The 13,688-nt window shown below is 37.9% G+C and overlaps 1 protein-coding gene across 1 annotated transcript in view; it reads right to left on the bottom strand.

The window, feature by feature from the left end:
- The window catches only part of Trhde (thyrotropin releasing hormone degrading enzyme), a 384,937-nt gene that overhangs the window by 179,122 nt on the left and 192,127 nt on the right, over positions 1-13,688 (bottom strand). The window contains exons 4-5 of the mRNA XM_048418659.3: positions 4,575-4,729; positions 1,775-1,888 (exon numbers count right to left, since the gene is read on the bottom strand). Coding sequence (XP_048274616.2) covers positions 1,775-1,888; positions 4,575-4,729 — 269 coding nt within the window. The remainder of the gene's footprint in view (positions 1-1,774; positions 1,889-4,574; positions 4,730-13,688) is intronic.

The raw sequence follows: 13,688 nt of genomic DNA, 5'->3' as shown, positions 1-13,688 counted from the left end.
ATTCATTTCTTAATTTGATAAGGTAAACTTTCTAAGTCACTATAATTATATCATTATCAATTTTCAAGTAATTATTATGTTTTGACTCATAATAAATAGAGTCTTATATTTTAACACCTCAAGGTTTTCATACTTCCATTAAATAATTCTATTAAAGTACAAAGACATGCCACTTATACTTTAAGTTCAATTTCAACACCTCTTCTCCATAATATCTTCTCCATAAGACTTAGGCTTATAACTTAGCTAATAAAATACATGGAACATTTCAAGACAAAATGTAAGGGCACCAAAACCAATGCTATCCAGCCATGCTTAGGATCATCAAAATCTATTCATTTTCACCCCATGTACTATTCTGCTGATTACTTTTTAATCTAAGATGTACATTTCATAATGATGAATAGAGAGGATTTTATTACATGCAGTTGAATGAGCTTTAAAAAAAGTCTTACCTATGCGGGTGACATGTCATTTGTAATAAGAACATAGTTTAATATTGAGATGTAATGAAATTAGAAATCGGCAATAATCCACAGCATAATGAAAATTTTAAAGAGGTTCAAACTCATCTAAAACCCCAAAGATACTTTTTGAGATGTTTCGATAATCCTAAGCATTTAAGTATTAAAACTTCACATGTGCTAGTGAATACTTCTGATAATAAGGTAGAATAGGCATAGCTTTAATTCTAATTTGTGTAAGAACATTGTTTTTCTTTATTTACTCTTTATTTTCAGTTGTGGAGATCAAACAGAAGGTCTTGTGGTTATTAGGCAAGCTAGGTGTCTCTGAGCTACTGATAGGCTGTGAAATAAACTCCAAATCACAGAATCGTTCACATGAAATGTGTTAATATTTCTGAAAGGCGACCAGTGATTTTAAATAGATAAATATATAGACAGAGAGAGAAACAGATAGATCATAAGCAAGAGTTGTACCTCTGAAATTTAAATGTTAGTACACTGAATTTTTTACTCATAGTATTAAAACCAATTAAAATAAATTTCAATTTTATCTTAATTTTGAACTCTAAAACAGTATAGTTGTTGATTCTATTCAATACTAATATAGTCAAGTATAAGTAAATAGAAATTTATACAAAATGAAAAACTTGTTTAAAAAGACATAGAAAGAACATTGTACTCTTTTGATTTCAGAGAGACTTAAAGCATCACAGTTTGTGGCAGATAGAGCCCTGCTCAGGGTTCATAGTACAGGACAACACTAGAGCATGCACCTAATGTGCACAATGCCATAAGCAAAGTTATTGACATGTTATAAAGTCACCCAATCCTAAAATATACATATTGGTAGAAATAGCACATCATAATACATTATCTATTCAGTATGCTGCATCTCTTGAAAGCAATATTGTATTCTCATTTTTCTGTTTTGAAATACTTCATATACCTAAAATATCACTTATTAATTATAGTAAACCTCTCTATTTCCAAAGATAATTCCTTTATTATTACTAATATGATAATTCATATTATAAAACTCTGCAATCTAAAATGTTTCCATTTAGACAAATTGTAACATTTTGAAGGCAATATATAACAAGTCCGGTTATATTTAACTTCTTGAGAAAAAGATAAATGGTAACTTCTGGAATCGTAAAATTTGAATTCTGGCTAGCTTGCCTTCACTGGCAGAGTACTTTCAAACAGTGATTGGTATTTTCAAATATCTTTAATGGTGACATAAGCTCAGTGTACATAGCTCAACCTTCCCCTGGGAATATCATATAATTAGAGAAGAGGGCACTTACCATGTTCCAGCCAGGATAAAGGTAATCCGTGCCCACAAATTCAAAGTAGTGGGCAAAGCCTTCCTTCAACCAGACATCTTCCCACCATACCGGAGTCACGAGATCGCCGAACCACTGCAAGAACAGAGTTGAATGAGCATATAAAAACAAAAACAAAAAAAATGCATCCATCTCAGGATGATTTTACCTGAAATCAAATGGGCTAATCTGTGATTATCATAACTGGAAATCACTGTGAAATTGATGTTGTGATCTTAGAATGTGTTGTGGCAAGACTGTAGTGATTAATATGACTACTAGTATTTTATGAATATGCTCAGTGAAGAACAAAAATCGGAATCAAGAACCCAATAGGAATAATTAAGTTGATGAAGAAACAAGCCATGAATCAAAGTTGGTGACAACTGTCTTCAGAGATTGGAAGACCCACAGTATAGAAGAAAATATGTAGTTTTTTGACACTACAGGGACATACTGGGATGAATGAATGAAAATTAGAAGCAGACAGTGTCTGCTGAAGATGCAGAAGACTCTGAATGGTGGCCCGGAAATGCCACTAGAGTGTTAGTTAGCAGTCACTGTGGCCATGAAACATCTCCCTCTGAAGCAGAAGGAAATCACAGAGCCCACATTGACTAATGAATCCCACCAAAGGCTCTGAAGATCCTCCATATTAGATTCTCTTGAGAAAGAGCAATTGAGCCAATAAAATCTGATATGACTCATGAAAAAGTTTTAACTGGTATTTTGACTAAATAAAATATTAGAAAATAACAATACACTACTCTGAAAACTTTACTTTTTCTAAATTTGTTAACATAAATATATCCCAAGTCACAAACATTCCAAAAAAGATTTAAAACTCAGTGAAGAAAACCTTGATAACGTCTATTCCCACACAGTTGACAATTATGCATGATATATAACTAAAAAAATAATAACAAACAGCATAAATTTGAATCTTCACAACGTGACAGAGGAATGGAGATGGGACAGCTTATGATGACACAAACAGAATCCTTCTATGAGTAGATGAACCTTGGGCTGAAACTTTTACGGTAAGGAGCCAGCCATGGGACAGTCTTGGGCAAGAGGATTCCAGGCAGACAACAGACATGAGTAAGCCACAGTGAAAGAGTCTCTGTGAACATAAGCTCTTTGAGAAGCAGAAGATAGGGAAAGCTGAGTTCTGGTAGATCAGGTAAAAGGAAGACTGAAACATTCTCAACAGTTAAAGACACACCAGGTCATGCACAACTTCTAGCGTCATTACAGGCATAGATCAGGGACCCAACCACGTGTTCCAATGTTAATAATAAAGTATCATTTCCTTTAAGGAATCTCTTATTGAAATATAAAAAAAATATAGTTCCAAATAGGGTGATGTCTGTGCAGCCTTTACTTTGCATCTTTTACTATATCCAAAATACTCTTTCCAATTGACAACCTGTCTTCAGAATTGTGACAGCAAGCAGGTGAGGAGGATAATAGAGAAATCAAGTGTGAAAATCGGAATGCAATCATGGCAGGTGTTTCCCTTAGCCTGTCTCCTTTCTCTGTGGTAAGGGGCCTACTACCACTGGGCTATCATAGGAAACTGATGCACAACAGGAAACGTGGGACAGGCAGAGCCATGACCAATGACAGTAATGACAGTACTACCACTGTGCTCCATCTCAACAGACACACAGACCTCTTTCGTCTTGCAGGAATATCCACCCCCCAAAAAAATTACATTTGCCTCAGAACTATAAGTCAAGGCAGGAACCACTCTGGCACTGAAAGACCCCAGTTTCACCCGCAGTGACTCCTCTGTAACCTGAGGACAGAAACACGTCTGTCTTGGTAGGCACAAGGGTATCACTCTCTCAGTGGCTCATTGCAAGAGACAGAAAATAGCCAGGCAAATAGTCACCCAGCACAGACCTCATCAAAAAATTCATTCATAAGCATTTAACTGCTCATCTTTCTTCACTATCAGCATTTTCTCTCTTTTTTTTCAGTTTTTCTACATTTTAAAGGGGTTTGGAGTTTGTAGCATATAAACCTCTCTGAGCACCACACTGTGATTTTTGGTTTTTGAAGCATGAACCATGCTATGGTATCCATAGTTCCTAGCCAATAGGGTCAGCATTGCTGTCTGTTAACAACGTCGGATTTCCGCGACTTTTTTTTTTTACAAAAATGATAATTAACAGGTGTTGCAAAGTATCAATCAACAAGCTTCCACTGTTAAGAAAGTTCATAAAATCAAAAAGAAATTAATTTTATCTTAGTTTTACAATGAAGTTGTCCAATTTACAAAAAAACAAATCACTCTTGAGAACAAAGTGTCTATGGCTGAGTTAGCGAAAGACTTCCTACGTGTCTGCATGACAGGGAAAGAATAACAATCCGATTTTGGCAAAAGCAAATTTTGACACATACACAAAACTCAGCAGCATCTCTCCACAAGGAAATAAATCAATTCCTCACTACACTTACCATATGTACACACTAATAATCAAAGAAATAGAGGCATGGCTGAGCAGCAACTACACAGGGGCTCAAAAGGGGCAGCCACTCCATCACACATTTCGGCTAAGCACGGTGACAGTTGCTTACCTGATACCATCAGTTAGCGTGTGTGTGCTTGCCTTATTGTCTGAGAAAAATGGCATGCCATGCCGAGGAACCGCACAGTGGTTTGTATAAAACATAGCTCGGAGGACACAAACCAAGCTCCTCATCTGGATGGGCGAAGCCACCCCACGTGCCAGACAGTTTCCCATTATACTTACACCTGGTCCTCTTCTCGTACCTGGTGACATATTTCGTGAACAATGACCATGGTGACATCCAGCAGATAGGAAATAGATGAAACGCTGGGGTCCAGCAGTATCCTTTGTTCCACAAAAATACTTAGTCCCCAGTTCTCCATAGCAGCGTATGGATGCTTAGGCACAGCTAAAAGATCTAGAAATAGAATAAAAGAGTTCCGAAGGTTTTAGCAGTGACACCAGATTAGCTAAATTTCTTCAGCGAACAAGTTCAAAAGTCCTAATAAGAAGGAACACTTTCTCTTTATTACTTCTTTTAATTAAGCACTCAGCCATGCCTGCATGACAGTAGAAATATAGGCTATCACTATCCATGCTCGTCAAATTCATCCATCACCGTTCATTTTCAGGCACAGCACTCCAGGTTGCTGGAAGTATCCCCAACATTATTGATGGGCCCATCCTAATAAGTTTCAGAACGTCAAGGAAGCCAAATGCACCAGGAAGCCAGAGTCAAAGGCTTTGTGCCTTCTAATGAAAATTTACTCAGCTCAGTGTGGGGCTGAGAATATTATCACTTTTATCTCAAATCTATCTTGGAGAAAACACTTCATATTAGTTTTTAAATGGGCTGTCATTTTTTTTCTAATTTCTTAAATTCTAGTATGTTCTTTTGGTCCTGTTAAAAAATAAAATGCTACGTTTAATCTTAGCCTATAGAGAAAACGATGGCAGTGGACGCAGTGGCAGAGGGAGAATAGAGTGGACCCATGGGCTTCGGTCTGGGTTTGCCACCATCAGCTACAGATGTGACATCACTAAATCACTTAGTTTCTCCGAACCACAATTCCCTCACCTATAAAGTAAGGTTATTGGCTTTTTCTTTAAAATGCCTTCCAGCTCAAAAAAAACCCATGATTAGATGAGTCTAAGAATGTGTGCTTATTTTAAAAGGTTGTGCAGCTATTATCAAGTTTTGATTATAGTGAGCAAAAGAAATACATGTTTCACTTACCCTCCCTGCTCCAGACTCGTAGCAATGGTAAATAAAATATTTAGAAAGAGGACTAATCCCCAGGCTCAGAAAGTAAATAAACCTCTCAGTGGAACTGAAATGGAACCCAAATGCAAAGTGGTTATTGTGTGCAGCTCCGGCCCTACTGGTCTCTGGCTCCAAAAGCAGGCAGTAGCAGCTGGGAATTGGCTCTGACAGGACACACTAGAGCCAAAAATACCATTGCCAGGTTGACTGTTTGATGCCAAGGGCTGAGGTAAGGCATGCCCACTCAGGAGAAGAGCAGAAAATAGCTGATGCCCACTGCTTCCTGGAAGTGCTAGTAAGGGCCAATTAGTGTTTGAACCCTGGCTCCTATGCATTTGTTCCTTATCATAATGAACAACCTCATTCCAAAATGGAAATCGGTCTCAGTATAATCCTTGGAGTAATGTACTCCAAAGCTATCAAGGAACTGTATGAGAATGTTCATTGTAATGTTGTTTCTAAAAGGGAAAGGGGGAAATTAAATGCCTTTCCGCCAAGATAATACACCAAGAAGCGAAGAAAGCATTCCATAAAGGAATAGTACATAGCAATTAAAATAAATGATCTCACCACTGGGTTCTGCCACTAAAGGCACCAGCATAGACAATCTGAGAAATACAATAATGAAGAAAGAAGTTATGAAATGGTATGAAATGGCCCCTATACTCACCAGAAATAATTAAAACAATACTGCATCATGTAAATGTGTTTCACACATGTAGGTCACACAGAGAGTAATGGAAAATATCCATGCAAACAATCACAGTAAGCAGTTGTAAAGACACTAACTCTAACTTTAGGATCACTACTGCTATTGAAAAGAAAAAAAAAAGAATGGAGGACAGCCACATGAGGAATTAATGTCTTCATATCAATGTTTTAAAGCATATCAATGTGAGCACATCGATATTAGCATAATAGTATTCATCCTTTTATGTGTGTTTTAAATATTTCACAACAAATAATTGAATAGAATAGTCAACAGTCTTAGCACACTATTGATTTTTATTTATTTCCGTCTTTTCAGTATGGATGCTGCTCTGAAATCTGAAATATGTATTAAAGGAAGCCAAATATATGCCCGAATTCTTCTCCATTTTAAACTCACAATGAAGCTGTGACAACTATAACACAGACAAACAGAAGATTTAAAATTCTATGAGAGAAGATAAAATTATCCGTTTGGAAGATTCTTGAAAAATGTGTTATTTATCAGGCTTCAAACTGTGACTAGGATTTCAGTAGGCATGGAGGACAGCCTGTTCATTCCTAGGATTTTAATTAACAAAAATAAGTCACCTGTGCACCTATGTATACAGCAAAACCTTACTGATCATCGCCTTTATGCTGTATTGCTTTGTTATTATTGATTATATTTTATTATTATTTATTATATTATTGTCCTGGTAAGCCCCTTACTATCTGCAGAGCAATGGTTATGCATTGAGGAGAAGTTCAATTAGTGAGTGATAACTGAAAGAAAGAAATGTAGTAATTAAGAAGTGCTAGGATTCCAGGCTGTGATGGCACATACCTTTAATCCCAGAACTCAGGAGGCAGAGGCAGGTGGATCTCTGTGAGTTCGAGGTCAGCCTGGTCTACAAGTGCTAGTTCCAAGACAGGCTTCAAAGCTACAGAAAAACCCTGTCTCAAAAAAAAAAAAACAAAACAAACTAACTAACTAAAAAGAAGTGCTAGGAAATACATTCTGGTATGAATGTTACTGGGTGATTAAGTATGGTCTCTGTACTATAATCACCTTTGCCTGGCATGTGAGCCATTTTAGAAGCTAGCTTATATGAAGACCTGTACAAGTATATTCTGAAGGAGGATGGAAAGCACAGCAGTGCTTCATGTGGGGAAGTGCCAAATACTTTGGACAAACAGAAAGAGGGTTTGTGTGTCTACACCATATAAAAGTGGCGCGATAGACCACAGGACTAGCACATAGGGAAAGTATCTAACAGGTGAACCCACTCACTTTACATAATTGAGGACATTGCCTAAGAATGAATAAAGTCGATATCAGGCTTACAATGTGTCAAGTTTGCCTGTCATTAGGACTTGGTGACAGTAGTAGCTGGCCAAGCATCTTTTACTTCTTGAAAGACATGGACCTATGTGAAATTTTCTTAAAGTCTGTTGGAATGAAGAACCAAATCTGAATGCTGTAGACCCTCATGAGCACGGAGGAGGAGGCCAGTCCTCACAGTTGAGTGAGCGGAACACACTGATCTGGATGGGTCGAACAACATAGAGAAAAAACTGACAACATTGTGATCCATGTATGCCACCTCGAAGTCAGTGATCAAAGGGAAATTGCAGTTCATAGTTTGCAAATTACTAATAAGCAGTATAAACCCAGATCCAGCTAGGGAAAGCACGTGTCGCACAAACACAAGGACATGCACTCCATTCCCGCCCCTTATGGGGGTGTGTGCTTTTAACCTAGCACTGGTAGGCAAAGACAAGTGAGTTCCTGATGTCTGCTGGCCAGCCAGCCCAACCCAGTAAGTAACTGCCAGATCACAATTGAGAAACTACCTCAGAAAACAAGTTGAATGGTTTCTGAGAAGTGATGCCCAAAGTAGTAAACCTCTGACCTCTATATAGCCTGGCATATACTAACATGTGTGTTCTTTTATACATACATACACACACACACACACACACACACACACACACACACACACATATATATATATATATATATAAACACACACACAGAAATAAATAAATAAATAAATAGAAGGTATGATAAGGGGGCACTTGCTGGCTGGTACCAAAGATTTTATACACTGATGGTGTATGGTTTCAACAGAAGTATGGAGGCATAGAAATCTGAACAACAGTGTCATAGGTAACCAAGCAAAAATTCTTAACAAATAGAGCAAATTCAGATAAAGTGACTGATGGACAGGATTTAACATGGTAGGGTTAGTAATTATGGACAGCTTCTTAGGTATAGACATAAAAAACATTAATTATGGGAAAATACATTTATGGATAACAGGGGAGGTAAAAAAAAAAAAAACAGAAAGTCAAAGTGGTCAGATTTGGTACCGACCACACATACGATAAGCTTTGTTTCAACATGTTGGAGAATTGGTCAAATGTCTTTGGAAAGGACGATTTTTATAACTATTCAGAAACTGAGGAATCTCAGAACATAGTCCTATATTTGAAGAATATCTGCATCAGTGAATTGCTAGGGACTAATATGGAGCTGCTTCAGCCTAGCACTAGGAAACATGGTGGAGTCAGAATGTTCATTATGGTGATGGGCAAGTATACATTAAAGCATCAAGTTGTACACAAAATATACCCTGTGTTATACCTCAGTGAAGCTCCTTTGTAAAGGGTGAGGGTAACTGGAGAAATATTCTGCTTCTTTGAGGCATATAACACTTACCTACTGAATTAAGTTCTTTTAATTTTGCAAAATAATGTGACTATATCCATTAAAATATACATCTGTAATTTTTTAATGTACCTTGAAAACAAGAAAACTCACATTTCAGAATATAATTTACTTAAAAATTCAAAGAAAGCCCTAGATAAAATTATATATTTTGTTCTTCAAAATTGTAGCTATTATCCAGAAAACTATAGCTAGACAGAAGGGGAAAATCACATAATACTAATGAATCTGATGACCTACATTAACATAAAAGTCTATGTCTGCTCTCTCCACTCCTCCTGACTCTAGTAAGTTACAATGCCTCTACCATCCCAGGACAAGGCTGAAATGGCTCAGACAGAAGCTGCAACATCTCAGACATGCTCTCTAACTTTTGTTTTATTCTGGCATCTCTGAGAACTGCATGATTGGTCTGTAAATAATAGCAGGGAGTCCATGCTTTCCTCTCAATTCTCAGGTTGCCTTTTTGTTGTCACTTTGCTTTGGGTTTTTTGTTTGTTTGTGTAAAGTGGTGTGGGACAATTGTCTTTTTCTTGTCAATTATATTATATATAAATGCTGATTGGCCAGTAGTCACACAGGAAGTATAGGCAGGACAACCAGATAGGAAGTAGATAGGGGTCAATGAGAACAGGAGAATTCTGGGAAGAGGAAGTCTAGTCTGCAGTTGTGATCTGATCACAGGAGAAGCAAGATGTGCCCTGCTGAATAAGGTACTGAGTCATATGGCTAACACAGATAAGAATAATGGGCTAATAATGAACTCTATAAGTTATAAGAGTTAATAAGAAACCTGAGCTAATGGGACAATCAGTTTATAGTGAATGTAGACTTTTGTGTGATTTCTTTGGGACTTAATGACTGCGGGAATCAGGCAGGACAGAAACCCTGACAACACATTCTTGTCATTGTGGCTTTAGAAAAATGAAGTTCTTAGAATCTCCACTTGTTGTTTCCTATGCAAGATGTTTATGTGGTTGAATTTCACTGCGACCTTACCCAAACCTGTTCATTTTAAATTTCATTATACCTCATTCAAAACTCATCAATGACTAGGCAAGTTTTCCAGTAGTGGGGATGAGACACCAAACTAGCCACAAAACCTTCAGCCTATAACCCATCCTACCTGCAAGATGTGCCAGGGCAATGGTGGTACAGAACTTGTGAGAACTGCCAGTCAGTGACTGATGTAACTTGAGGTCCAGGCCACAGGGACATAGCCCATGCCTGAAACTACTTCGTTGGCCAGAAACAAGAAGCTGTATAGATCAGAGACTTAGGATAGAGCCAAGCACAACTGGCACAAGAAAAGAAAAGTCAATGATATGATTATTATTATTATTATTACTAATGATTTTCTTCTATAGATTGGTGCCTAGCCCAATCATTATTAGGAGACTTCCTCCCACAGCTAAGAGAAGCAATATAGGAACTCACAGTCAAACATTAGGCGGAACTCGGGGACCCCAGGAGGGAGGTGAAGGAAGGATTATAGGAGCCAATGGGGAGAAGGACATAGGAGAAAACAGCCCACATAGTCAACAAAGGAGGACTCACAGGGACTCACAAAGAAGGAAGTGACAATCACCAGGCCTGCCTGGGTCTGAGCTACATCTTCTGCATATGTTGTATATATTTATGACTGTTTAGCTTGGAGTTCTTATGAGACTCCTAACAGTGGGGGTGTGGTATCTTTGATTCTTCTGACTGCTCTTGGGAATCTTTTCTTCCTACAGGGACTAGGGTTGCCTAGTCCAGCCTTGATACAGCGTTTGTTCATAGTCTTAAAGCATTTGTTATTCTGTGTCCAGTTGATATTCCTGAGAGAACTGCTCTTTTCTGAAGATCTGGGGGAGAGGGTGGGTTTAATGGAATTTAATTAAGAAATAATTAGGAATATTTATTTCTAATAAATAAATTATTATATATTAGAATATATAATATTCTAATATAGGAATAGAGGAAGAGGAAACTGCCATTAGAATGTATTATGTGAGAGAAGAAGAAATAAAAAGAAATAGAAACCTCTCCTGTCATGGGAGAATAAAATAATTTGGGAAGAATAATTTAAAAGTGATTAACTCAGAAGACTGTACCCTCATGAATAAATTAGTCACAAGTGTGTCCATGTTGTCTGACATTGCAGCACACAGCACTGTCATCAACAAAGTTCATGCTCCAGATCAATTTCAAACAGGAAATTGAAAAAGAACATTCATGTTTTAAATATGACTTTGTCTTAAATTATATCCTTCTCTATCCTAGCATGTGTGCATCCCATGAGCCACAGGCTAGAGACCTGGCTCTTTCTTTTAAGGAGCTTGAATGGTTAGGTGTTCCCTTTCTGTGCCTTTTGTTCTATGATGAACTTTTCCTGCTCTGGAAGATTGCTGAATCAAGGCATTGTCTTAGAATCAGAGCACAGCCCTCATCAAACACAATAGTACCTTGACTTGTGTTTTCTAGCCTCTAGAACAGTGAGACACAGGAATTATGCTACAGCAACACAGAGGAAGACACTTAAACCATCACTTCTTTCATTTGACTCTTCTCATCCACCCTTTACCATTAACACCCACATGAGCAAACAACTGTTCTGATGTCCAGATGTAAATGTCTAAGAGTTCTAAATGGGCTGTTGCTTGTTATGTCCCCACCATACCTATGGTTTTTTAAATGGCCTCACTTCACTCTTTAAACTCTGGTTAAAACTTTAAGAAACCTTAGATCTTTCTTTTACACTCCTTGAAAAGTCAGTGACCATGAAACACTGTTCTATCACCCTGAGAAAACCATCTAGGTGGGAGCCTGCAACCCTACAGAACTAGAAAATAAAGTCTGCCCATGAACGTAAATAACAAATCCGTCTCCAGCATTAGTGACAGCGTTATTGAGTACCTTCCTGATACATTACTATGTTAGTTAGAAAAAAACTCTAGTGTGCTCTATGTTTTAAAATAACCAATAGCAAAAGGAAATGCTTGCATCATCAAGTCCCACTCCACTCCCACAGCTACACTCTGAACTGTCAGATTACCATCAATAAATAGTAGAGAATAAGATGCCTGGACTGCAGCTCCTCAAGTCCTCACTCCAGAGTAAGAGTCTATGACCCAGCATTTCAGAAACTCTGTTGTGTTTTTAGATGCTCACTCCCCACTCTGTCTAAGGGTGATGAATGCTGACTGATGCATGACTTCAGATATTTATCAATTATTCTTCTCTTTCATGGCAGGTTCCCTTTTGTCTAAGCACCAGTCTCTAAAGCCTTGACACTCACTGTCATTATTTCTTTGTCTGCTGATGTCCTGCTAGATTCTAGTCAGATACACACAAAATCACCAATTCATTGTGATTTTGCATCAAATTTTTATGCAGATTTAAGAGAGTAAGATCATCCCTAACAAATTCAGTATTCCACTATCCTGGGCTTCAACTTTTAAGATGAAAAGAAGTTGGGGAGAAATGGCTCAGCAATTGGGAACATGTACCAAGGACCCAAGTTCAGTTTCAAGAACACATGTGATGTGATTGACAACCACTTGTTATCCAGCTACAGGAAGCTAAGATGGCTCTAGCCTCCTTGGACACCTGCCATTATGCACATGCACATATGCATGCATGCACATGCATAAATAAAAGCAATAAGTCTTGTTTTTTTTAAAGTATATAAAGTCCTTAGAAGAGAGAAGGTTTAATTCCAAAGAAAGAAATAGTGGGATCTGAAAGGCATCTCAGTAGGTAAAGACACCTGTCACCATGCCTAATGACTTCAGTTCCTCTCCTTAGGACTCATATAGTAAAGGAAGAGACTCACAAAAGTTGTTACTGACCTCGGGTGTGCTACTACACACTTGCACCCACAAATATACATTTGCACATAAAACAAATGAATAAAGAGCAAGACAGAAAGAGAGAAAGAGAGAGCAAGGGAGGGAGGGACAGAGGAAGGAGAAGAAAAGGTGAGTGACTGAATAGTGAATGAATGAATGGAAGGATGACAGTAAGGAAGAAAGGGAAGTAAGAAAGGAGAGAGAGAGACACACACACACAGAGAGAGAGAGAGAGAGAGAGAGAGAGAGAGAGAGAGAGAGAGAGAGAGAGAGAGGAGAGGGAGAAAATTTACCCATGACTTATGTTCACAAAAATAATTTTCAAGCAGAAAAAAATGGCTTTTGTTTGGATGACAAGTCATGTTCAATTTTGATAGTTACAGGCTCAGTCTGTATTCCCAAGATGCACAGATATATAACAATGAATACAATCATTTGAGAAAGGGACTTTACTTTTCCAGGCCCAACCCTCAGTTCCATTGAAGGGCTATGCCACAGGAAGGGTTCGGCTGTCCTTATGCCCTTAGTGATTTCTCTATTCCTAGTCAAATTTTCACTTAGCTGTATTCTCTTTGGGGTCTCAGAAAGAGTCTGAACTCTTTGCCTTGGTCCCTCCAACTCAAATCTCTGTTCTTCTCAAATAATTATTATTTAGTTTCATCTCTTACTCTATTTTTTTTTACCTCACTTTATCATTAAACCTTATCTTCATTATTTTCTTCCACACTGCATCCTAGCAGCATCTCATTTGCAAGGCAAGCATTTATTTTTTTTTGAGCTATCCTGCCTAGGCCTTGGTGATGAAGGATGGTGCACATGATGGTACCAGGTTCAAGTTTCAGATCTCACGGTGCCTCAG

Source organism: Myodes glareolus, chromosome 26, assembly GCF_982192425.1.
Source record: "Myodes glareolus chromosome 26, mMyoGla1.1, whole genome shotgun sequence".
NCBI classification, from domain to species: Eukaryota; Metazoa; Chordata; class Mammalia; order Rodentia; family Cricetidae; genus Myodes; species Myodes glareolus.
This window is presented reverse-complemented; position numbering and strand designations above follow the sequence as displayed.